The 25,433-nt window shown below is 42.9% G+C and overlaps 1 protein-coding gene and 1 non-coding gene across 3 annotated transcripts in view; one reads left to right on the plus strand and one right to left on the minus strand.

Moving 5' to 3' along the window:
• The window catches only part of UBL3 (ubiquitin like 3), a 47,200-nt gene extending 38,343 nt beyond the window's left edge, over positions 1-8,857 (plus strand). For both annotated transcript variants that reach the window (XM_061133569.1, XM_061133570.1), the window contains exons 3-5: positions 1,894-1,980; positions 5,563-5,640; positions 5,940-8,857. In XM_061133569.1, the coding sequence (XP_060989552.1) occupies positions 1,894-1,980; positions 5,563-5,640; positions 5,940-5,992 (218 nt within the window). In that variant the 3' untranslated portion in view covers positions 5,993-8,857. The remainder of the gene's footprint in view (positions 1-1,893; positions 1,981-5,562; positions 5,641-5,939) is intronic.
• A 9,237-nt stretch (positions 8,858-18,094) lies between these two features.
• TRNAG-CCC (transfer RNA glycine (anticodon CCC)) lies at positions 18,095-18,167 on the minus strand. Its single transcript has one exon. It is a non-coding gene; the product is annotated as a tRNA-Gly (tRNA).
• Positions 18,168-25,433: the final 7,266 nt, after the last annotated feature.

A 25,433-nucleotide genomic window follows, 5' to 3' on the forward strand; every position in this document is an offset into this window, starting at 1 on the left:
AGCCTGGCATTTTACATGATGTACTCTGCATATAAGTTAAATAAGCAGGGTGGCAGTATATAGCCTTGACGTAAATGCCTTTCCCAATTTGGAACCAGTCTGTTGTTCCATGTCCAGGTTCTAACTGTTGCTTCTTGACCTGCATACAGGTTTCTCAGGAGGCAGGTAAGGTGGTCTGGTACTTCAGTCTCTTTAAGAATTTTCCATAGTTTGTTGTGATTGACAGAGTTAAAGGCTTTAGCATAATCAGTGAAGCAGAAATAGATATTTTTCTGTAATCTCTTTTTCTATGATCCAGTGGATGTTGGCAGTTTGATCTCCTGTTCTTCTGCCATTTCTAAATCCAGCTTGTACGTCTGGGAGTTATCAGTTCACATATTGTTGAAATCTAACTTGAAGGATTTTGAGCATTACCTTGCTAGCATGTGAAATGAGTGCAGTTGTGCAGTAGTTTGAACATTCTTTGGTATTGTCCTTTTTTGGGATTGGAGTGAAAATTGACCTTTTCCAGTCCTGTGGCCACTGCTGAGTCTTCCAAATTTATTGACAAATGAACAATGCTAAAGGAAAAAAAGGAAATATTCTATTTACAATAATCTTGGGTGTGATGAATTCAAAGTAATCCATACCAGAGTGTTAACAAATTATTTGATCTTCCTTCTGGAGGAGAGGGACCTGGGATCATGGGAGTCAGAAGGCACTGAAGGAGGAGGACAGGATGGGAGGAGAGGCTGGGGGTGGGGCTGGGGTGGGGCTTAGGTTCATTTCTCCTTTCCATTCATGCTGAGTCACCGACAGGCACTGGTCGTATCAAGCTCATGTTCTTCATTTTGAACAGTCAAAACAAGGCAACAGGGAGAGCCCCGAACTCACCTCCTTTATCTTCTGTCACTTGCTCTTGAGAGAGTGTTTTAAACTAGTCTTTGTGTTGACAGTTGTCTCATGAAAGCAGGAACTTCTGTAGGAAACACACACATGATGCTAGAATTCTTAAGAAAGGTGATGATGGAATTCTCAAATCTCTATCAAAATCACAACTTTAAATTCTGTATATACAAGGTAGTGAAAATTACTAACCCCATACTTTGTCATGATAGAGTGTCTTCAAACCACTATTTTGACAGAATCGTATTCCATGTTTTACCATAATAAGGTAAGTTATACGCTAAACTGAAGTATTCTGTTATCCATTCTACACACCAGTTGTCTTTTGATTGTCTTTGTACATTATCCTAGATTTCACACTTGTATAGTACCTTCTAATATCTATTGTTTTTCAAGTTCATTCTGAGAATTTTGGGTAAAGTGAACTAAAATTGTATCTTCTGTCATGTTTATCAATTGGCTTTAAAAAAAGCAATAAAGTTATCCACATTATCAAAAAGTAGACACTGTTCTGCTTTTTAAAATTTTTATTTTCTAGTTACTGAGGTATAATTTTTTTTTGTTATGCTCTTTACCAATATCCTAATGCTTTTAAAAATCTTTGTTAAACCTACTGTTTCCAGCCTCAAACACATGTTTTAACAGGTACAGATACAGGAACATTGCAGTGTTTTCTGTTATTTCAATAAAAGTTAATTTTCAACTGACATCTTTTTAACTAGGATTAGACTTTCCCCAGCTCATTTGTTTCAGTTTTTAAACTTCAGGACCGTGTTCTGGCACATTTTGTGTTCTCTCAGAAGCAAAGACTAATCTTAAGCAGTTCCTCTGTGCAGTGAGAAGCAGCGAGAGCAGTGCTTGCGAGACTTGTGATCACTTCAGTTAGCAGGAAGCTCCAGGTGACCTCTCTGATACTCTTCATCTGATTGAGATCGGAATTTTAGAACAATGCGGTAACACCTTAATTTTACGTTGAAATGCACCTAACAATTCCCTGGTTCTTTTCAGACTGGGAAGAAGAGCAGGTCAGCAGTCCAAATATTCTACGCCTTATTTATCAAGGACGATTTCTGCACGGAAATGTCACATTAGGAGGTAATGGTCACCTTTGTAATGAGACTTAGTGCCTGTCTTGCAGCAGCATCACTCATTTGTTTGTTTAGATGCTTATGTTTGGTTTTGCTAAAAACATACAATTTCAAACTCTATGAATTTTGCCTAGATTTGGTATGTCTACATTTTTGCATTTTGCATTCTAATTTCAGCTCTATGCTTAAGTGTTTACCATCTTGTAAAATAAACTCTTAAGCCATTAAAGATGGGAGTCCACACTTATTATTTTATAAATGTAGTTTAATTTTACTTCTGGATAATATAGTTTAGATGTCATATTTTTAAGTTAAAACCAGACACACAAACTCGGCGAAGTTTATGATGGTGGATTTTCAGATATAATATTAAAGGGATGTTTTCATTTTGACTGTAATTGGTGGAATTGCTAATCATGCAGAAATACAGGTAAGTGAGTCATGTTAGAGAAACAGTGAAGTATAGTGACTGGAAGAGCAGACCTTAGAGCCAGGTTGTCCATGTTGGAGCTTAGCTCCACTGCTCACTGGCTCCTTAACCTTGAGCCAGTCACTTCCCTGCTTGCTGTCCTAGTGTCGTGGTTTCCTCGTCAGTAAGTTAGAATAACCGTAGTGCCTCCCTCAGAACAGTGCTTGGCACCTGTTACACACTTCGTTAGTTATTACTGCTCTTTATGTGTGAATAGAGACGTGGCTCAATAGTGCCCCCTCATGGGGGTGCAGTTTCTACCATGAGCAGAATTTGTTTTTCTTTAAGTACAAGTATTTCAAATATATTATGATAATTATCAATAGAAATTTGTAGGCAGAGGAAGTGATCTACCTTAATGTATCTTTGTATACATATAGTCATGAGTTTTTTCCTCTAAACCTAACAACTGAAGTGTTTAATCTGATCTTCCTTAAAGGTAGGATATTTTCCTTCATTCACTCATTCATTCAGCATCTATTTATTTATTATGTGACAACGGTGCTAAACAGTTAAAGATACAGGATTGAAAAAGATAGACTGTCTTCCTTCAGGGTACTCTGGTATTAGATAGTAGAAGCAGATAAAATTCACTGTTAAAATACTGTGTGACAAGGGCTGGAGTAGATGAATGCAAATGATTATTATGACAGATAAATAGAATGTTTCAGTATGTAATTACAAGTGTTGTCCATGGCTGTATTTCACATTCATTGAAAATGGGACCGTATTTTAGTCTTTCTTTGATTATCTGTGCCTCAGGTAACTCTTGGAATGTCACTGGGAGATGTGGCCTGAATTAACCTATTGACTCCACGAGTGGCGTCTTGAGACTCCACTTCCCTTTAAGTATTGACCTGTGTGAGCATTTTCTCACCTACTTAATTTAATTACCTCTCTGTTTTGGCCCTAAAGCTCCAACTTCATGTTAGAGATCATAGAATTTGTGTTAAAATCAAATCATTGATTGTTTTTTGGAATTTGTTTTTGAATGATTAATAGATTGACTTACATTATTTACTGTGTTGCTATCAGTCTGTTCAAAACCAAACCATCTCTCCAGTCTTGTGATTTAGACAAATAACATTAAGAGTATAACCTGGCTTGTCTAAGTTGATCAGTAAATCTGGGTAATGACATTCACCCCTTGGGGGGTTTTAGTTATTGTGTTTCTTTGCCTCCTGTATTCTTGAATGTGAGTAATGAGGAGACAGTGCACAGGGTCATACAACTGAATGGCCAGCATGGAGCAGGCCTGGGCGTGCTCTCCACAGTTTGAGGGTTGCTCTGTACTGTAACCCTACCACCCCATGGGTGTTGGAATCTTCCTTTAAGTGCAGATTTCTGCACGCCCAGTCCGTCCCCGTCTGCTCGGGGTGTCCCGCCCTCGTTGGCTCCTGTGTGAAGTGTGGGGCCTGTGACCCGGCTGCTGTGCACTGCCCCAGCAAAAGGCAGAGCCCCACATGAAGGAGAGAGGGCGTCTCAGGTCTCGTTTCCCTCTTCCTTTTTCTGCTCTGATACCGTTAGTGTCAGTGTCTGCTCTTTCGAGTTAAAATTCAGATGGAGAAGAGCAGTAACCGTCCCCATTAATCACATGGGTAGCCTGAATCCGTAAGCCCCTCAGCAGCTTCCTAGGCCTGACCACAATGTTTCTCCATATTTGCATCTCAGTTTGCATACCTGTTCTCTGAGACCCATTTTTCTTGCTGCTCAGAAAGATGATAATGGTGATCGCAATAAAATTTATGGGGTGCTTCTTTGGGCCAAGCCCTGAGGTAGGCACGTCCCTGGATTGTTTCTTTTAATCAATACAGTGGTAAGGGGCAGGTGCTCAAATTCATCTCCCAGTTTGGGTGGGGGAAACTGAGGCATCAGGAGGAGGCAGATAGCACTCAGAAGCCATCTCACAGTCTGTGAGTGGCAGGGATGCGCTCTTAATGCAGGGCCGGCTGCCTGCGGTCAGGAAGCGGTGTGAGAGTCGTCTGCACACAGCGTGGTGTGTAGACGTTGCAAATTCAGTCAGGCTTTCCCAATACATTTAGTGAAATGATTGGTAATATAAAATTTTGTTTGCATTTCAGTTTTAAAGCAGGCCCAGGAGATTATCCAGTAAGGGCACTCCTCTTGTTTCAGCCTACTGTGTATTTGGGGCCATTATGCTTCACTTCAACTTCGGAAGTTAAGAGAATAGACCAAATAGTGGCTGGCTAGCGTTAAGTGACTTGGCAGCAGCAGCAGCGTTAAATAAGGTGGAAAGTCACCTTGATTATATGAAATACTAGGAATATTGAAGATTATTAGGGCTCTTCTTAACCATCATCCTATAGAGAAGATTTAAAGAGGGGGTGGCAGGAGGACCGAGCTTGTTGAGTACTGATCTGAGCCTGCCTTCAATTTTCCAAGTGAGGGGAGTAGATTGAAATTCAGAACTAGAACATTGCAGCTGCAGAAACAGCTCCAGGCCGTAGCTCCACTGTCTGGTTCTCATTTTATACACAGAATGACAAAGGGATTTACTTTGTGTGACTGGTTCATAGGTACATGGGTGCATTATATTACTCTATGTCTGAAATATTTCATAATAAAAATTGTTACTTATAAATGAGAAAAGCCTTTTAAAGGCTTGATTAGAAAACAGTGATTACTAATAATGCCAAACAGTGATTCGTTTATTTAAAGTAACCTTTTAAAGAAAATTGTTTTCTAACTGAAGAATATAGGTTAAAAATAATAAAATTATGTATTATTATTATGTTTAAAATCATTAATATGTCATTTATTCTATTTCTACATTGTGGTGACCTCTTTGATGCAGGAATTTTATTAGGTGACTAAATAAAATTAGGTTAAGCAATTATGTATTTTCTCTTTCCCCTTTCTTACACAATATGTTTATATATGTCAAACTAATAGTCATAGCTGAATAATTTCTGAATTCTAAAAATTGCTTCTGATAATATTAACCTAATTTAATTATGTAAGAAGTGCTGTATCCAGTAAGAAGTGCTATCTGTTGAGGAAGTCATACAGAAAGCAGTCAATTTTTAAAGTGGTCTCAATTCTGGTGAGTGATTCCAACAGGTTGATGTACATGTAACAAACGGTCTTCTTTTCACACAGCATTAAAGCTTCCTTTTGGCAAAACAACAGTGATGCATTTGGTGGCCAGAGAGACCTTGCCAGAGCCAAATTCCCAAGGTGAGCTGTGTGCTGGGAGCTTTCTGCCTTGCCCCACAGAGGCAGGCGTTCACAAATGGCTCCAGTTCTCTTGGACATTCTGGGAAAAGGATGTTTTCATAGTGTATGGTCAGAGCTCGCTAATCAGATAACCAGCCATTTTGGAAACAGGCTAAAACTAAAAGGGTATTTATTATAGCCTTTTAATTTTAAAAAATGCCAACATTAATTTAAAAAAAAAAATCCCTGTTTCTTATGTTGGAATCCCTCTGCTTCCCCCAAGCATCTTTATAAACAAGGCTTCTCTTCATTTTCCCTAGGTCAGAGGAATCGTGAAAAGACTGGAGAGAGTAACTGTTGTGTCATCCTGTAACTGGTCTGCCTGGCGTTGTATGGCGTGGTCTTTGTGTTTCATGCTGCCAGGCCAGGGGAGACCCGGCATTGCTTCAGAACCTTCAGGAAGAGTCTGTCTGTAGACCCATGGACCTCAACTACCACGTGAACACTGTCATCTTCTCTCATGAAAGTAAAAGAACCAAGAACATTTTTCACTATGACTTTTTATTTCTAGTAGTTTTGTTTATGTTAAGCAGTTTTAAAATATAAATATAAATTGATTTTTGAATGCAAGTCAATCTCCAGGGGAAAAGTTAACAAGTGATTTTTCATAGAAACCATTTTGCTGCCACAAAAGTTTTCATCACCAGAACTAACAAGTCAAGTGTTCCAAATACAATTTTGCACTAAAAATGAATGACAATTATTTTCTTCATCAGCAGAATTTATAACATGGTTTATGGTACCTAGAAATACTCATATGTGCAAATCCACACTGGAAGACACTCAGCAATTAATGAAGTTAATTGCTGGGTCAACTTGAGAGGAAAAAATGGAAAAGAAACTAAAATGTTGGGTGAATTCTACCGAAGTCAGCCACGGCGGCTGCCCTGGCCCAGAATCCTGCCCTGAGCGCGGCTGTTCTCACTGCAACAAATGAAAAGACACAGTGTGCCTGTTGTTGGAAGTGCTCGGCAGAGGGCTCATGAAATTAGTGTTTCCTTCACACGTGCGCTCCAGTCAGACTGACTGGGGGTTGTTCACACAGCACAAGAGGGAGAGCGCACATCCTAGCCTTAACGCGGGGGGGGGAGTTCCAGTCACTCGTAGATTTCCATGATTGCACAGAAATATTAGAAAACCTCATTGGTTCACCACTTTTATGTATTTGAATATCAGCAAATTGAATTTTCCGTAATTATTGCTCATCTCTGTGTCCCGTGTCATACTTAATCATTAATGAGAGCTCAGATGAATTCTTAAAATTAAAAATTCTCCATAAGACTGATTTTGTTTCTTTATGTAGTTTGCCTTGGGTATTAGTGCTTGCAATTGTATTAAAATCAAAAGCTGATTTTCAAGGCATACTTGATTAGGGATGCCATTCTTTTGTTTTGTACTGATAATTTAAAAATTGATATGCTAAAAACAATTTGCACAGCACTAAAGCATGAGCTAGTTTCATCTAAACCTGTTAAAAAAAAATATAAAAGATTTTATATTTTGTCACTGGGAAGAAATTCTTCCTGGGTGAAATTGCGAATATATGTAGAATATATTTAATAAAAACCTCATAAAATACCTAACTATAGAACTTAAATATAGATTGGCGTGTAGTATATAGAACAATATTCCATATAAATAACTCTAGCCTTTATAAAAATGAAGTTGCAGGCTGACATAATGTTCTGTACTGAAACAAGTGTCCTCGGCCCTTACAAGCAGTAAGTGTAAATGGTTTCAGTCAGCTTTGTTTAAAGGTAATCAGGTTATTTTATTCATTGTTAATGCTTTGATGAAAAGGCTTTATATGCAGTAGATCTACAAAAATATTGTTCATACTGATCAGAATTAAATTTGTATAGAGCAGAGTTTTAAAATGAATGTAAATAGCACTAAACATTTTCTTTCTGCAACCTGTACTTATAGATTCTTTCTGTACACTAAATAAAAAAATATCATTGCATTTTGGTGGTAATCTTAAAGGTCTTTGATTAGGTTGATAGTTGTTTAAGTACTGTCTCATCCATGTTATAATTGTTCAATTTTTATTTCTGAATCTTTAAGAAAATTTGTTGAATATTCTATTGTTAGTTTTGGGAGGATTCCCAGTGTATCTCTGATATTTAACCTGGTTAATTTGTGCACAGTCATGACAATGGGTAGAATTACGTAGTCTCTGTTATCACTAAGATGTTCTATTCGAGATGTTAAGTATTTATATGCTTTGTTGACTGGCTCAAATGTGAATTCTGTTAGTGTTGACTAAAGAAGAATCTGGTAGTTACTTAATTGGGCAATTAAGCCATTTATGGCTGTATTCTTTCCTAATATAAACTACTGGTAATTACTTTTAATACCTATTTTAATTCTAATTATTCTTCTATTTTTCCAAAGTTAAAGACTATCAGTTAAATTATAATTGAAAGTTTATGATGGCTAACCACATTCCCTATTGGTTTTCTATGTATTTTTCTGTGAGTTCCCACGTTATAAATTTCCCTTCACAAGACTGCAATTTGGAGTTTGCAAAATGGATAAACTGGATCATTAGTAGAGAAAGAAATGTGTCACTTAATACCTAATATCATTGTTGTGCAAAATGAAAAAAGAATAAAAAATAGCAGTAAGATTATATACTGAAAACACCAAAAATTTAGATGCCTTAATAGTGCATACATGAAAATACTCAACTGTCCCTTTTTAAAATAATTCTTTGGACTGCTTGACGGTTAAAATCGATACCACATCCCAGTGAAGATCCCTCTGCCAGAAACAGCTCGCTCACCAAAAGGTGAGGGCTGCAGAGGTTCAGTCCTGTAACTCAGGCCTGAGTTACGGGCCTGTGACCCTCCTAGCATTTGGTGTTTAAGTCCTGTCTTTTACCTAAATTGTCCTGGACTTCAAGCATTCTGGGAAAGGCAAAGCTTTTCTTCTTTGTTAAAACCTCAGCATGTCTCCTTCATCTGACTTATTTGCTTTCTCTTCCAGATAAATTGTATCTTATCATGAAAAGTATAGTATCTGACATCATCACTCACATTAAATGAGGTTTCCTCATAACAAACATTTATCCTTAGTTTTATGTCATCTTGACCAATGTTACAGTAATTTCTGTTAGCTGATTGTGGTATACGATGTTTAATGTGAAAAATTAAAACTTTCTTCATCTGTTGTAGAATATTTCTCTTCTTTTAAATCACTTCTGTTCGTAATTTTGGTGTAAAATTTTGTGTCTCCACTATTTTCCTCTTTTTTTCCTTCAGTTTATTTCATTACATTCTTCAGTAAAATCAGTATTGTGTCAGCCCTTTATTCTTCTGTGTTACCTAAACCAAAGAGAAAGTGATCAAGTAAGATTGAGTACGCCTTCACACTGTCCTTATTGGTAACTGTCACAGGCATTTCTTTAATTTTTTTTCCCCATTATTTTGTGATATAGTCACTGGTTAGCCAAACTAGGTGTTTGGGGGTGGGAGGAGGGCTTGAAGGAGCGCACATAGCCTGTACTTGTGGTTGAAACCAAACTGCAGGCTGCTGGTCGTCTCCTCGGCAGTTTCCCTGTCCTGGCAGAGCAGGCCTCTTGCCCATGGGCAGTGGGTATTAAGTTATTTTGTGGCTCTTGACAGTGACATCAAATGTCTTGTAATATTATTTTTTATAATTCTGCCTCTTTTTCAAGATGACAACTTTAAAGAAATACACAGTAGGCATTGTAAATTAATGCTGTGAAAAGGGGGGGTGCCAATCTCTCCTTTGATTCAACCAATAAAAAGCAGAAATTGAGGGACTTCCCTGGAAGTCCAGTGGTTAGGACACTGTGCCTCCACTGCAGGGGTCTGGGGTCTGATCCCTGGTTGGGAGATCTCATGCCACCTGGTGCAGCCAAAAAAGAAAAATACACATTTATTTATTAATGTAGATCTAGAAGTAATTTGTTTTGAAAACAGAGTGTCTCAGGTAGAGATTTGACTTAATTCTAGAGTGCAGTGTACATTCAGACATTCAGTATCTGATTTGTATTTTCTACAGACATCTTATTTGGATGGACAGGGAGTCTAGACTTGTAGTAGAAGAAGCCTCATTTTAAGTAAGGAGGGAGCAGGATGTAGAGGGGAACAGTGCTGACCACAAGCAGAGTGGGAACCTCCAGGTTTAATCCATGCTGCTCTTTGGTCTGGCCACATATTCCACGTGATGATAAAATAGAGGGATTTATTTCATTCTCAGCTGTCTGCTCAATAAGGTGGATTTTCTGGCATTCTGGAGCCTGCCTCCTCATAGTCCCCCCTTCTTCATCACGCACCATGGTTTTCTCTCTGGGGTGGGAGGTGGGATTTCTTAACAGAGCTCACTAATCAGCGTGCTGTTTTCTACCAGTGCTTCTCAGGCATTTTAAAAATTTTGATTAACACATCTCCATCCTGACTACCCCTGCCCCTCAGCCCTCAGAACACAGGTTACCATTCAGGAAAACCACAGGGCTTCAGGGTCCATTTCCTTAACCTTTGGGCTTTGGTGGTTTCATGTGTAGAGTGAGAATAATACCTATTTTGTAGGGTTGTAAGGATTATTTTAAGATAAATATTTAGAGCACTGATTGACCAAAGAACTTACCTGACCAATCCGCAACCCTGTCAAAGGGCCTTCTGATGGAAGTAGAGGCCAGGCACCCATGTGGTTCTAGACGTTCCGAAGAAGTAGATTAGGAAAAGGAGAGAAAAAATGAAAGTTTGGCATGCAGGTCTCTCACAAGTAAATATGACCATATAGTCACAAGTTACCGTGATGAGGAAGGAAAAAAGACATTGAGAAGATCATCAAGGCAACAAGTCAGCTCTCCGGTCTCATAACTTAGGCACGAGCAGACGGGGAGCTTGACTACGTAAATCAAGGGTGAGTCTAGTAAGTGTCTAACACTTCGGAGAATGATGTTCGCTTGGAATGAGCTGGGTGGAGAGGAAATAAGAAGTACATGTTTACTGTGTTTGCAAAGGACAGGGCAGCAATATGCTGCTGGGTGTCAACCCTGGCTGCACGTTGGAACCACCTGGGGAGTTTTTTTTTGGGGGGGGGTAGTTTTTTAATTTTTCACTTTTTCATGTTAATGCCTGGGCTTCTCACATCAGCTGAGTGAAACCTGAACACTTCTGGCTCGGAATGGTCACCTTTGCAGATGGCCAGAAATTGAACCACTTAAAGACCAAAAACACAAAGGAAAATTGGAAAGACTGCAACAAATGGTGTTAAAATAAAAATGGAAATGGGATGAGAGGCTGGAGATGGAAATGAGGAACTCGGCCGCCTTGGGTTCAAGTCAACAAAGCCGGATGAACATACTAGGCAGGATTGTAGGAGCCGTTGTGCATGCTGGCTGAGCAGTACCACCCCCTGCCCACCTCCCACCATTGCCCCAGACCCCCTCCTGGGGCGTTGTGTCTGGGTTCTGTGCTGGGCCCCATGTTTGAAGGTTCAGTGACACACCTGAGTGTGTCCAAAGGTGACCAACCAGGGTACCTAAGGACCTGGAAATGATGTCACAAGTGAGCTGTTAAACTCCCAAAGAAAAAACAGAAGCAGATAACTTTTCACATGTTTGAAGGTCTGTAATGCAAGGCATGGTACCTTATGTGAGCTGCTGGTCAGAACAGAACTTGGGCAGAAATTGCAAGTAGGCAGATTTTGATTCCGTTTGGTTCTGAACTGCAGAAATGAAAGCAGCTCTTTTTGAGTAGTGAGACTGCTGTTATAGGAAGTGTTTGAGCAGAGGCTGTCGGAAGGAACAAAGGCTCTTTCCTGCAGGCAAGATGCAGAGGAGAGTCACGCGTTGGGTGCAAGAATGGATTAGTTCACAGGAGCTAAATCTGACTCCCTCCTGAATTGCTCTGTTTCTTTCTGTCCTCTGCAGGATTATTCTCTCACCACACCCCTCATTCATTTCTAGGCACCCACCCCTTCCTTCTCCCCTCCAGTGTGGCCTTTCTTACCAGTGAAGATTGTCTTGGGACCCCCTACATAATTACTAAGACTTCCTTCATCCTCAGTGTCTCCAAAGAACTACCATCACATTTTAGCTGAAATGTGACCATCCCTTAGTACAGTAAGTCCCTTACATACAAACGAGTTCCATTCCAAGAAAGTGAAAGTTGCTCAGTTGTATCCGACTCTTTTCGACCCCATGGACTATACAGTCCATGGAATTCTCCAGGCCAGAATACTGGATAGGTAGCCTTTCCCTTCGCCAAGGGATCTTCCTAAACCAGGGATCGAACCCAGGTCTCCCACATTGCAGGTGGATTCTTCACCAGCTGAACCACAAGGAAAGCCCTCCATTCCAAGAACGTGTTTGTAAATCCAGTTTGTCTGTAAGTCCAAAAAGTTAGCTTGGGCACCCAACTGACACAATCGGCTATGTAGTATTGTACTGTAGTATGTTTATAGTACTTTTCACACAAATAATACATAAAAAACATTGTAGACTGTACAGTTCCTTGAAAAGTACAGCAGTGCAGGATCCCAACTGGCACTTCTTAGCAGTGCCAGCTACATCACTACTTCCAGACATGCTGCCAAGGCTTGAAATAAAGATACTGAACTACTGTACTCTGCACAGTGTTGTTGTTCCGTCATTAAGTTGTATCTTTGCAACCCCGCTGGACTCCGACACCAGGTTCCTCTGTCCTGGGGATTTCCAGGCAAGAATGCTGGAGTGGGTTGCCGTTTCCTTCTGCAGGGGATCTTCCCAGACCAGGAACCGAAACTCTCCTGCATTGGCAGGTGGATTCTTCATGACTGAGCCACTGGGGAAGCCTCACTCTGTACAGTACTGTCCAGTGAAGCACAGAAGAGCACAACCACACACATGGTTGTAGAAGATGCACACACATGACAATGTACGCCAGGCTCAGAAGCTAACTTACCTATTGGGCGTGAGGTCACATGTTCGCATCTTTGAAAGTTCGAAAGTTAAAGGTTCATATGTAGAGGACTTACCGTATATATTTCTGAGCTGAGATTCCCTAGGGAATAGAGACTGCGGCAAAGCCTACATGCTAAGGCTTTACTGGTTGTTTTCACCCCAGGACAATAGGAAAGAGAAAAAAAATCAGAAATTTGGTAGGCAAAGGGGGAAGGTTACCTGAATGGTAGGGAGTTCAGAACTGGTTTGGGGAGTAGACAGTGTCGAAGTGCAATCATAAAAACGAGAAGGATTTGCAGATCAGCGTTCATAGCAACATTATTCACAGTATCCAAAAGATGGCAATCACTCAAGCAGGTGAATAGAGAAGCAAAATGTGGTTTTGTCAGACAACAGAACCTTAAAAAGGATGGCAATTCTGATGCGTGCTACAACACAAAAGAGCCTTGAAGGTACTATTCTAAGTGAAATAAGAAATCACAAAATGACAAATAATGATTCCACTTAGACAAAGTACCTTGAATAGGCAAGTTTACAGAGCCAGAAAGTAGAATAGAAGTGACCAGGGGTTGGGGAAGGCAGGGTTGGGGAGATAGAGACTCAGTTTCAGTTTGGGAAGACGAAAGTGTTCTGGAGATGAATGGCAGTGATGTTTGCACAACATGATGAAAGTATGTAATGCCCCGACTTGTACACTTAAAAATAGTTAATATGGCAAATTCTGTCTTATGTGTATTTTAACCTAATAAAAAATTAATTATTTCCCCCAGAAATATGAGTAGGCCTTACCCAGGAAAAGGGGCATGGTGAAGGGTCAGAGAGAAAGGTCGGGGTGGTGGCAGGGAGTGATGCGATCAAACGGAAATGCAAAGGCCCAGACACGAGAGTAGGTGAGCTGGCCAGGAAACTGTGAGTAGCCCCGAGGTGGTAAAGTCCACCTGCCAATGCAGGAGATGTGGGTTCAAAACCTGAGTTGGGAAGATCCTCTGGAGGAGGACATGGCAACCCACTCCAGTATTCTTGCCTGGAAAATCCCATGGACAGAGGAGCCTGGTGGGCTACAGTCCAGGGGGTCGCAGAGACTTGGACACAACTGAGCGATTGCGCATGCATGTAGTATGGCTAGAACACCAAGTCCCTGACTTTGAGGGGGAGGACATGAGAAAGTTGAGCCTTGAAAAACCAGCCAGGAGCGCAATGTGGGGAAACTCCGCAGCAGCCCCCCAATTCTGAAATCTGGACTTTGCCTGCAGGGGGTTGGAGCACTGAGATCACCCCCATCCACACCCCCAGAAGACACTTGGCCCCTCCAGCGTTTCTACCGTAATAAATTATGAATTACCAAACTGCTTTTGTATTTTTACAAAATACTTTTTTATAAAGAATTCAAAGAGTCCTAAAGATGAAGAGATGAAAAGTGTTTTTTTTCACTTTTGTTTTACCCCAAGTCCGTCACACACAAAGAAGAAGGTGATCTGGATATTATAGAGTGAAGTAGGTCAGAAAGAGAAAAACAAATACTGTATATTAGAGCATCCATGTGGGATCTAGAAAAAACTGGTACAGGTGAACCTATCTAGAGGGCACGAATAGAGAATGAACATATGGACCAGACGAGAGAAGGAGAGGGTGGGTCTAACTGAGAGAGCGGCGCTGACATGCATACACTACTGTGTGTGAAACAGCTGGTGGGAAGCTTCTGCACAGAACAGGGAGCTCGGCCTGGTGCTCTGTGATGACCTAGGGGATGGGATGGGGGAGGGAGGGAGGTCCAAGGGCGAGGGGATGTGTGTATACGTGTAGCTGATGCGTGTCTTTGTACAGCAGAAAGTGATACAACATTGCAAAGCAATTATCCTCCAGTTAAAAGAAGAGGAATATCTGGGAGGAAAAAAAAAAAGAAAGGAAGCATAGAAGTGGATTGCCTTTATGTTGGAATGACTCCAGACTCACCCTGTTTCCACCTGCTTGACCTCTTTGAGCACTGGTTCCATACACGCACACACCCCTGGGCCCAGCCTCACGTGTCCTGGAGACCCGGCACCGGCCCATTCTTTCTGACTCTGGCCCGGCAGCTCCTTGGAATCCGGGTGTCTGGGCCCTGCTTCTAGATGCCACTCACCTCCCCACGCTGCCCACATGCCTGGACTCGTCCTACAACCAAACCCACACCAGCGCGGCCCCAGTTTCCAAAGGGGGAGATTCGACAGTTCCTGAATGGTGGAAGACCTTGGTCTGGGAAGGTCTGGGAAGACCCAGACCAATCACTGGGGTTGACCCCATAATGACAGAAGGTCTTTGCAGCAAATTTCTCAAAAAAGTGTCTTCTTCATGAATTGTGTTGACCTAGTTATCAGACGAGAGCCGGCAATCTGTTCCTTGGTGCTTGGAAACTCAGCTCTGTTTTACACCCACTGGCAGCTGTTTATACCCTTAGCCTCCTTTTCCGTTTACTGTCTACACAGCTGTCCAGGCTCTACATACCCTCTGTAGGTAACATGGAAAAACACAAGCCCCACCATCAGACAGACGTGCTTTTGGCCCCAGGCCCACCATAAATCAGTCTGACGAGCATGGGCACTGTTTCACTCCTCTACACATCATTTCTCCATGTGAATAGGGATAGAACACCCGGTGTCCCAGTGGTTGGATGATTGTTGAGCTCCCATGAGCTAATATCCACGCAGAAACCCAAACATGTAAATGCTCAAAAGATGTGAACTCTCTTTCCTCTTCTTTTTTTTTTTTTTTAATGGACCCATCCCAGCTGTTTTTTGCTTCTGAACACATTGGGAGGTAGGCTGGGTATCCATACTGAACAAAGAAATAAACAAGAAGATAGGGGCTCTGTGGAGCCTGGCCCCCAGGGGCCAGGACACTTGAATTGTAAACAGGAGGACAGTCAGGACCTGGCATGGAACAGGAGTGGGTAAGTGCATGAGCCACGAATGCAAATTGGTTCTCTGTCTCAGTTCCCCAAAATGGCTGTGGGGAACTCCAAGACGAGTTCCCAAGGAAGAAATGCAGCCATCGCTGTAAACAGTTGAGAATGGTCTCCAAGATCGTAAACAAGTGTGGGAGCCAAAAACCAACATTGCGACAGTTTGTGCCTGGCCCGGGAACAGAGGCTGGGCTGGTTCAAAATATGAGTCTGCAAATAAGTTTGTGCTGGTGAATTTGGGTTAGAAAGCTCATTTTCCCTCTCTTCTGAGCCCTTGTTTTGGGTGTGCGTTCCTCTGGGCAAACGACGACTTCGGCAGCTCTCAAGAAATATTTGCCACATCCGAGACAGATGGGGACAGTGTGTGCAGCACGGGAAAACAGGTCTCTTTCCCATCGCTTTAGAGCCTTGTGCAGTCTTATCAGGAGGAGACACAGGGGAGAGGGGACCAGAAACTGAACAGACTCAAGCCCAACAAGTGATTTATAGGAAGGAGAACCACATGGCCCAGTGATGCCTGTTGTCTGGATACAAAGTTGTTTCTTTTTAATTTTATTGAAGTATCAGTTGATTTACAATCTTGTGTTAGTTTTGCTGTACTGGGTACACTTCTTTTTGTTGTTGTTTAATTTGGCTGTGCTGAGCCTTAGCCGCAGCACGCAGGAGCCAGTTTCCTGACCGGGCACCCTGTATTGGGAGCACAGAGGGTTTCTGTTTGTTGTTCTGTCGAGGATGTTTATTTTCTCTTATTCTTGGAACATCGTTGCTTTACAATGTCACATTAGTTTTTGGTGTGTAACACAGTGAATCAGCCACACGTGTACATTTATCTCCTCCCTCTGGAGCCTTCCACCTCCCCACCCCCATCCCACCCCTCTGGGCCATCACAGAGCCCCGACCTTTGCTGCGCTATATGGTAGCTTCCCGCTAGCTAGCTATTCTACACGTGGTAGTGTGTGTGTGTGCCAATGTTACGCTGTGCTCAGTCAGCTTAGCCATGTCCGACTCTCTGTGACCCCACAGACCGTAGCCCACCAGGCTCCTCCGTCCATGGGATTCTCCAAGTAAGAATACTGGACTGGGCAACCATTCCCTTTCTTCTCCAGGGGATCTTCCCCGCCCAGGGAATAAACCCAAATCCCTTGTGTCTCCTGCATTGTAGGCAGATTCTTAACACCTGAGCCCCCTGGGAAGCCCAATGTCAACGCTACTCTTTCTATTTGTCCCCCCCTCCTCCTCCCTCTGTGTCCACAAGTCCATTCTCTATATCTGCATCTCTATTCTTGCCCTGCAAGGAGCACAGAGACTTAACCACTGGGCCACCAGGGAAGGCCCTGGCGACACCTCTGTTAGGGCTCCTTTTCACTCTGTTCGTTGATCCTCACAGTATCAGCTTCCTAGAAGTGCCCTAACAGAGTACCGCAAGCTGGGTGCCCTAAACACTGAGACGGTCTCATGGAGGCCAGAAGTCCGAGACCAAGTTGTCAGCGGGCTTGGCTGGAGGGGATAACGGTTCCACACTGCCGTCCGGGCTTCCCCAAGGTTACGGGCTATCTCTGATGTTCCATGACTTGTAACAGAGTCTCAGCGTCTGTCCATCTTCACAAGGTGTCTGCATATCTGTGTAGGACACCTTTCATAGTGGATCAAGGACTTGCTCCGCTGACCCCCCCATTCCAGTGGGACCTCATCTGAACCAGTTACACTTGTGATGACCTGTTTCAAGTAAGGTTGCGTGCTGAGGTACCGGCAGTTAGAGCTTCCACGCATGAATTTGTGGGGACACCTGTTGAGGGTACACCTTTGCTAGATGCTGGGAGATGGAAAGACGTGTGGATACACAGTCTTTGCCACGATCCAGACTGGAACGCATCTAGCAGGGCCTTCTGCAAGTGGGCTGCAGCCCATCAGCAGGACCGTGGCAGGATCAGTCACCTTCTGGGGGAGTGTGAAGGAGGGCGCCTGAGAGAAATGACCTTTGAGTACTGGGAACAACCTTCAAAGTGCGTCCCAGTCTGATGAAGGAGATTTCAACAGAATACACTTCACTGTTTTTTAATAACTGTACTTGTTTCTGGCTGTGCTGGGTCTTCGCTGTCGCACGTGGGCTTTCTCTAGTCGTGGTGAGTGGGGGCTCCTCTCTGGTTGCGGTGTGTGGGCCTCTCGTTGCGGCGGCTTCTCTGGTTGCGGGACACAGGCTCTTGGCACACACGGGCTTCAGGAGTTATGGCACAAGTTGCTCCTCGGCATGTGGGATCTTCCCAGATCAGGGACCAAACCCACATCCCCTGCATCGGCAGGCTGGTGTTTTTTTGTTTTTGTTTTTTTTTTATCACTGAGCCACCAGGGACACCCCTGAATCCACTTTGAAAGTCATCTTTGGGGTACCCTTAGCCTTTCTATAGTGTAAAATTGTATGGTTGTTAAAATGAACATACTGTGGCACATAAGCCATCTGGTCTAGAATTTATTTATTTTTAAAAATTTGTTTATTTATTTGGCTGCACTGGGTCTTTGTTACAGCATGTGAGATCTTAGCTGCAGCATGTGGGATCTAGTTCCCTGAGCAGGGATTGAACCTGGGCCCCCTGCATTGGGAGCACAGTGTCTTAGCCACTGGACCACCAGGGAAGTCCCTGGTCTAGAATTTAAAATAAAAATACTTCAAGTTTTGAAAGAATGGTCAGACCATAATTTTAGTTAAAATGGTTTAGAAAATTCATCCAATTAAGTCTGTTATCATGTTCAAAGTTCACAAAAACATGTTCTCCAAATGTGGTTTATTAAAATTGTGCTGTATTTAGTAATTCCCATAACATAAGATAAAGTAAAATAATAAAATAAAAATACTGAATTGTGGCTGACTTGTGTCTGACCCAGATTCCTACACTGAAGCCCGAATCCCCAGTATCCCAGAGTGTGAATGTACACAGAGAGAGTCGACCAACAAACAGTTGATTAAAGCAAGAAAGAAGCCTTTAGGGTGGGACCTGAATCCAAGATGGCAGGTGTCCTTATAAGAAGAGGGGATCAGGGCACATGGGAAGAGATGCCTGGGATTCAAACCCACACAGAGAAAAAAGCCGTTTGGAGACAAAGGGAGAAGGTGTGGTTTGCAAGCCAGGAAAGGGGAGCCTCATGGAGCCAACCCCACCAACACCTCAACTTGGACTGCCTGCCTCCAGAACTGTGGGAAAACAAAATACATCTCTGTTGTTTAAGCCCGCCGTCTCTGGGATTCTGTTGTGATGGTCCCAGCAAATCAACACACACTGTTGTGCTGCGCTCAGCCCCTCAGCCGTGTCCGACTCTCTGCGACCCCGTGGACTGCTGCCCTCCAGGCTCCTCTGTCCATGGGATTCTCCAGGCCAGAAGAATAGGGTGGGTAGCCATTTCCTCCTCCAGGGGATCTTCCCAACCCAGGGACCGAACCGGGGTCTCCTGCAGTGCAGGCCAATTCTTCACCAGCTGAGCCACCAGGGAAACCTAACACATGGTTAGTAGTTTACAGTCCTCGGAGTTTGCTTGTTCACCTGTTGGCATTCAGTTTGGTTTTGCTTCTGAATGTTTTCAAATTAGCATACACAGGGGTTTCCCTGGAGGTCCTGGTTAAGACTCTGAGCTTCGACTGCAAGGATCATGGGTTCGATCCCTGGCCGGGGCACTAAGATCACACAAGCCGCGTAGCATGCCCAAAATAAACAAGAAAGTAATACACACACCTCCCTTTTCTATCTCATCCTCATCTCCTTGCCCCATGTAGCCTGTATTACAATTTAATGGATGTATGTACATGTGTGTATGAGCTAAAGGAGTCTTTTTATAAATATTATGGTATTTTATAATTACTTTGCAGCTTTTTTTTTTTAGTTAATTGTATGGCTCTGAGATCTTTCTGTCTTTTATCATATTCCTTATTGATATACTTTTAAATTGTCTCCAGTGTTTGCTAGTAAAGTCTTTATTTTAAAAAATAGTACTTCCGGTCCAGTTGGTAGTTTCGAGAGTCCAGTGTCTTTAAATTTGTGCAGAGACTAGGAACAGTCATGAGTGAATAAACTGTTATGCCTTTGAAGAACACAGGACTTCCCTGGTGATCCACTGGTTAAAACTTTGCTTCCAACACAGGGGCACAAGTTCCATCCTTGGTCGGGGAGGTTTTGCAGTCTGCTCTGTGGGCCAAAAAAAGAGAAATGCAAAAATAACTAGAGTTCGAAGTTTCTTAAGAATTCAGCAGAGCCATATTCCTTATTGTGATGGTTTCTATGGAAAAAAAAAAAACCTCCAATAGGACAGTGTACTTATTTCAGTACATAGAACTTACACCCAAACCAGAAAGGATTTCTGATTTCTTAGCACTAAATTCCTTAAAACGTCATTTGAATATTGCCCATAAGGCCTGCTTTAGCCTTTAGCTGCAGCCCTGGGACTGTACAAGGCTTGATGACCACTTGCATTTTATTGCAACTTGTATGGATCCAAAGTGTTTTGAGTTAAAATCAATCCTTGGGCAAAGAAAAGCTGATGAAATTTATTTTAGACATAGAGCAACATGTCAGATGTGACAGCCCCTCCAATACCTTTGAGAGATTTAACTGTGTTTCACAATAGTTTTGGTGCATCCAATTGTTTTATTTCATTTCCAAAGGATTTTTACTTTGACTATAGCCATGAATGCTTTGTCAATTATTATTCGTACATTTTCCCCTTTCAATTTAGCAGCAAATAGCTTATATTTGAGATCCAAAGCAAAAGCAAATACAATAATCTGAAGAGATGTGTGCTGGTTAAAAAATATCTCTTGGGCTATCCAGCAGCAATTGGGTCATGCACATGTGTGTGTGCTCTGTCCTTTGAAAAGAAATCTATGAATTTTATTTAAAAATCAGTTGAAGCAAACAGTGTACAGAAAGTCCTGATGTAAGTTAATATTAAGTATCTATCAGTTTATAGTTAAACTATCCAACTTTAAATAACAGTGATAATTTAAAGATAATTTGTTCAAATATTAGAGTACCAATTAAAAATGTGAACTTTGTAATTCTGAACATAAAAAGCAAGTGTGTGTGTGTGTGTGTGTGTGTGTGTGCGCACTCAGTTGTGCCCAACTGTTTGAGATCCCGTGGGCTGTAGCCCGCCAGGCTCCTCTGTCCTTGGGATTCTCCAGGCAAGAATACTTGTGTGGGTTGCACTTCCTCCTCCAGGGGATCTTCCCAACCCAGGGATTGAACTTACATCTTCTGCGTTTGCAGGCAGATTCTTTACCGCTGAGCCACTTGGGAAGCCGTAAAAAGCAGTAAAACTTCCTTATTGTAAATTGTCATTGACACTCACATACCTCTCTCCAAAGCTCCATCACACCCGGGAGATGACAGGTCCACTGGGAAGCTGCAATAGAAGACAATGGAGTTAGATCTATCAGAAAACCTTAACCAGTAGAGTAATATTAGTGGTAGCATTAATAGCAATAGCAGGAGTATTTATCATCCAACTTAATACATGAAACATTGGCAATTAAACTCTCACAGGATTTTTGGTATTTACAGGAATTGAAACTTGAGAAAAGCCTCTGCAGGTGTTTTCATAAATGCAGGTCCCCTCTCTCCTAATGGGTTAAGCCTTCTTGGTGGCAAGAACTAGAAAGAGAATAAAAACCCTTCTCCAGGGTGCGTTTGGCTAGGAGCATATGCAGAAGGTGGGGTGCCACCGCAGGGTACCCAGCTCACTTGCCGGGACCAGTTTTCGCCCTCTGCAGCCCTGGGCTTGGTTCTGAAATTCCATCCCAGTTCTAGCACTTCACAATACCACTTGGTCCCTTCACCTCTTTCTCTTAGAAAACTGGGAGCAGAGTTATTGCCAAAGCACAGTTTCTGGTGGTTTCTGCCATGGGGTTGGGAGGCTGAGTGGAATGGACTTTGGTGTCAGATCCACACAGGCTCAGCTCTTGGTTCCTACTTTACACTCTCTAGTTGTGGGATCTTAGGGAATTTCTGTAACTTCCTTAAGTTCCTAGTGTCCTCAACTGAAAAATATTAATAGGACCAGTGCTACTCAGCCATGGGGTTATTGTAGTGACTGAGACACAATGCACGTGTCCTGTGATGGTTCAGAATAACAACGTGGTCACGTCAGCATTTCTTTAGATTTATCGGGAAGTCCTGGCGTTCTCTTTCACAGATATTTTTATGAGTGTGAAATTTAACAAGTTAAAAAAAAAAGAGTGAAAACAAATATTTGCTCATCAGAGAAATTATAAACTTAATACAAATACTAAAGAAAACTTTTACAATAGTTGTATTTTATCATGCAAACGTAAAACTTTTAGACAACTTTCTTAAAAGCGAAGTGCTTGAAAAGTAAGCAAAAGCTACATAGAATGAAGACTATTTCATGGTAAGTAATGAAAAATAAAGCAAGTTTATTTGACCTTTTTATCAGAGCTCAATCTCAAAAAAAAAAAAAAAAGTGATTCCATGGTTCCATGGTTTAAGGGTGAGCTTATTTTTATTGAAAAATTTGCAGCTACTAAAAAAGCTCTCCCCCATCTTTTTTTTTTCTTAAAGGAATTGCGAGGAGGTAATTACAAGCTAAGGGACTTCCCTATTCAGGAGGTAAAGAATCCACCTGTCAATGCAGGAGACTTGGGTTCAATCCCTGGCTTGGGAAGATCCCCTGGAGGAGAAAATTGCAACCCACTCCAGTGTTCTTGCCCGGAGAATCCCAAGGACAGAGGAACCTGGCAGGCTACAGTCCATGGGGTCACAAAAGAGTCAGACATGACTTAGCAACTAAACAACAAGAGATCCAGTTCCATAGTGGAGAGTGGAAATGCAAGGAGTCATGGACGGATCCCAGTAACCATAGGTAATAGTGACAGGATAGGGGGGTGAGGGCAATGGTGCCTTGTACGAGTAGCAGGAAGGGATCGGACTCGACTGAAGGAGGTGCTTCTAGGGCTCTGTTCTGCGTGTTGAGTTTGACATGCCCAGGGCACACCTAAGTGGGAATGTTCGCCAATGGAATTGCTTCACAAGAGGACATGGAGACTAAAAGAGGGCCCAGGACCCAGCCTTGAGCAGATCTAACATCTGGGGGACAAACAGGGAAGGCAGAGCCAGCCGAAGAGCATGGAAGAGAGGCCAGTGCAGGAGGAGAAGGCAGGGACGGGTGAACTGGAGATGCCCAGGTAATAGTGTCTCAAGAAGAAAGACAGGCGGGACTTCCCTGGTGATCCAGTGGCTAAGACTCGGAACTCCCAGTGCAAGGGGCCTGGGTTAGATCCGTGGTCAGGGAACTAGATCCCACATGCTGCAATTAAGACCTGACACAGCCAAAGAAGAAAAGAAAGGTCAGGTATGTCCAGTAGAGTGCCCTGGTGTTGGCATACGGAGGGTGTGGGTGATCAAACCACGCACAGTTCCAGGGTAGAGACTGGCGGCTGGGAGCTCTGCTGGTGAGAAAGTGGATGCAGTTCTTGTAGATAGCTCTGCTGAAACCTCTTCCTGTTTGCCAAATGCGGGAGTCCAGAACAGGACCCCGAAGAACCCTGGGGTAAAAAGATGATGATTTTCCCAATTAACCATCCTCAATCCCTGAGCCCAGAAACCTTCTCCAAACAGGAGAGCGTCTTCCTCCAGCTTCATCCCCACCACCCTCATAAATGCCCAGCTGAGGGTGGGGATGCAAACGGACCACTTGCTTTGGGTCTCAGTGGGGAGATGTCTGCTCACTTTGTTGCCCAAGCCCCTCTCCCCTCCCTCTGCTAACAAGCCCAGCCCCTCCCTCCACACCTTTCCCATCTGGGCTAAACTCCCGGTGAGTTTCTATCACTTACAACCAAGCGACCCTGACTAATACTTTTTCTTCTGAAATGGTCCAAGGTCAGCTCTCCTTGACTTTCTCCCTTCGCCAGCAGTGAGGTAGGACATGAAAGAGTCTAAAAAACACTGGAGGGTAGGAAATTAAAGAGAACTTGGAAGAACACAGTTGTTCTCATAACATTTTTATTTTTCAAATTTTATTTTGTTAAACTAACCACATTATGGGAAATTGCCAATGGAGGAATATTGATTTTTAAAGTACAGCAGTGCTTTAGGAAGTGATTACATGGCTTTTATTGAAATTGCAGAATCGCTGTATTTTGTACGTGCCGTCTGTAATGGCCTGGTGGGGTGGGGTGGGGGGGCAGTGGAAGAATGTGTAATATAAGTAAGAAAAGGAATAGAAGGGATTTCATTAAGGGTAGGATGCTAGAAGATGAAGATTCCAGCTCTTGTGTAACTGGAGAAGGGTAGAAATTGAAAACCAGGAACAAAGGGAAATAAGAGAAATGCAATAAGATGCAGCAGATTTAACTGACTGTCCCACCTCCAGTTAGTTAAACTCTCCTCTGCAGATCAGACATGTTTTCTCTATTTGCAGCAAAGCTTCAAAGCTACAGGCTGGCTTCAGGCCATCAGAGTGATTCCAACCACAATGATGACACTTCCTGGAGTCCGGCTTCCAACCGGACTTCCCAGTGGGAACTTCCAACATCCCCCTCTCCCCTCATCTTGCCACGTCCTGGCACCAAACATTTTAGAAGATGGGAAAGGAGAATATTCTTTCCTTTCCCTTTCGATGCTTTCTGTGACTCCCAACAATATGGTCCCCAATTGTCCCCTGATCCCCACCCCTGCCCCACTGCTTCCAGGCAGTTTCAAGCCAGGGGAGTCTGGGTGGACCCAAACGAACGCATGTCTTTTTCTCTAAAAAACCTTGTGGGAAGTCCCCACTATCCTATGTGGTAAAAGGATGATCTGTTCCATTCATTCTCTATTTCTAATGCCCTGCCCAGGGCCAGGCACGTGACTGACAACATTTCTCTAATAATGAAAAATAGATAAATGTGCTTCCAGTTACCTTGAAAGGAGTTTCCCCTGTTTGTTTTTGTACCCTTGTCCCTTGGGGCAAAATTCAAAATAGCAAAATGACTTTTCGCAGGGTCATGAAGCTTTAAGGTAAGAGGATGGGATCTTGGCAAATCTGAGAAGCTGACGATGCCTTCTCTGGCTCGACTCCCTCTTAGAGTCTCCCTGGTCATCTGTCCCCTTTCCCCACCTCTCATTTCTCTGGCTTCCCCATCCTCCTTCTCCTCTCGTCTCCAGGACTCAGCTATGAATTCTGCTGCCTGAAATATAGCCCTTGAGGACTGAAGTCTCCTAGAATTATTGGAATTTTAGTAAAAGATCTTGAGAGCCAGCACAAAAGAAAAACAGTAATCGGTAAAATGTCCAGTGGGTGGGACCAAGTGATTTAGAAGGATTTAAGTTTTCCATTTCAAACCCAAATAGGCAGCTAATGTTCCAACCATTCATCAGGCTGGGTCTGTTCTCTGATGAACCAAATTGGATTAGGACCCAGAGATACAAGATTGCCTTCAACCAGTAAACACCACCCCTGCATCCATCCTTTTATCCATCTATCCCATTCATTTATTCATTCACTAAAGAAAAACTCATGATGAAAAAGACAACTACATACTAGTTCTCTCACAGCTTACAGACTCAGAGAGCGAGAGATGGTGGCCAAATAACCCAGCAAGTGAGAGGAATTCCTCCAAAGGAGAGAGGCTATGGGACTTTATCACAGGGTCTTACCTGGTGGGCAGGGGAGGGGAGGGGTTGGAGGGGTAGGGGGTTGGGGAGTGGTAGGGGTGGGGGAAGGAGGGCTAGAGGGGCTTTCTAGAGGAAGGAGAACTCAATAGAGCAGGGAGTGTGGCTCCTTCAAGGCATGGAAAGCAGGCTGGAGGGGCTGGAGGGGATGATTAGTTGGAAGGGAAGCCGGAAGCCAGACCATTCAGGCTCTCTGGGGCCACCATTAAGATTTCATTCTTAAGATCAGCAGGAAGCCATGGAG

This window comes from Dama dama, chromosome 30, assembly GCF_033118175.1.
Source record: "Dama dama isolate Ldn47 chromosome 30, ASM3311817v1, whole genome shotgun sequence".
Lineage (NCBI taxonomy): Eukaryota > Metazoa > Chordata > Mammalia > Artiodactyla > Cervidae > Dama > Dama dama.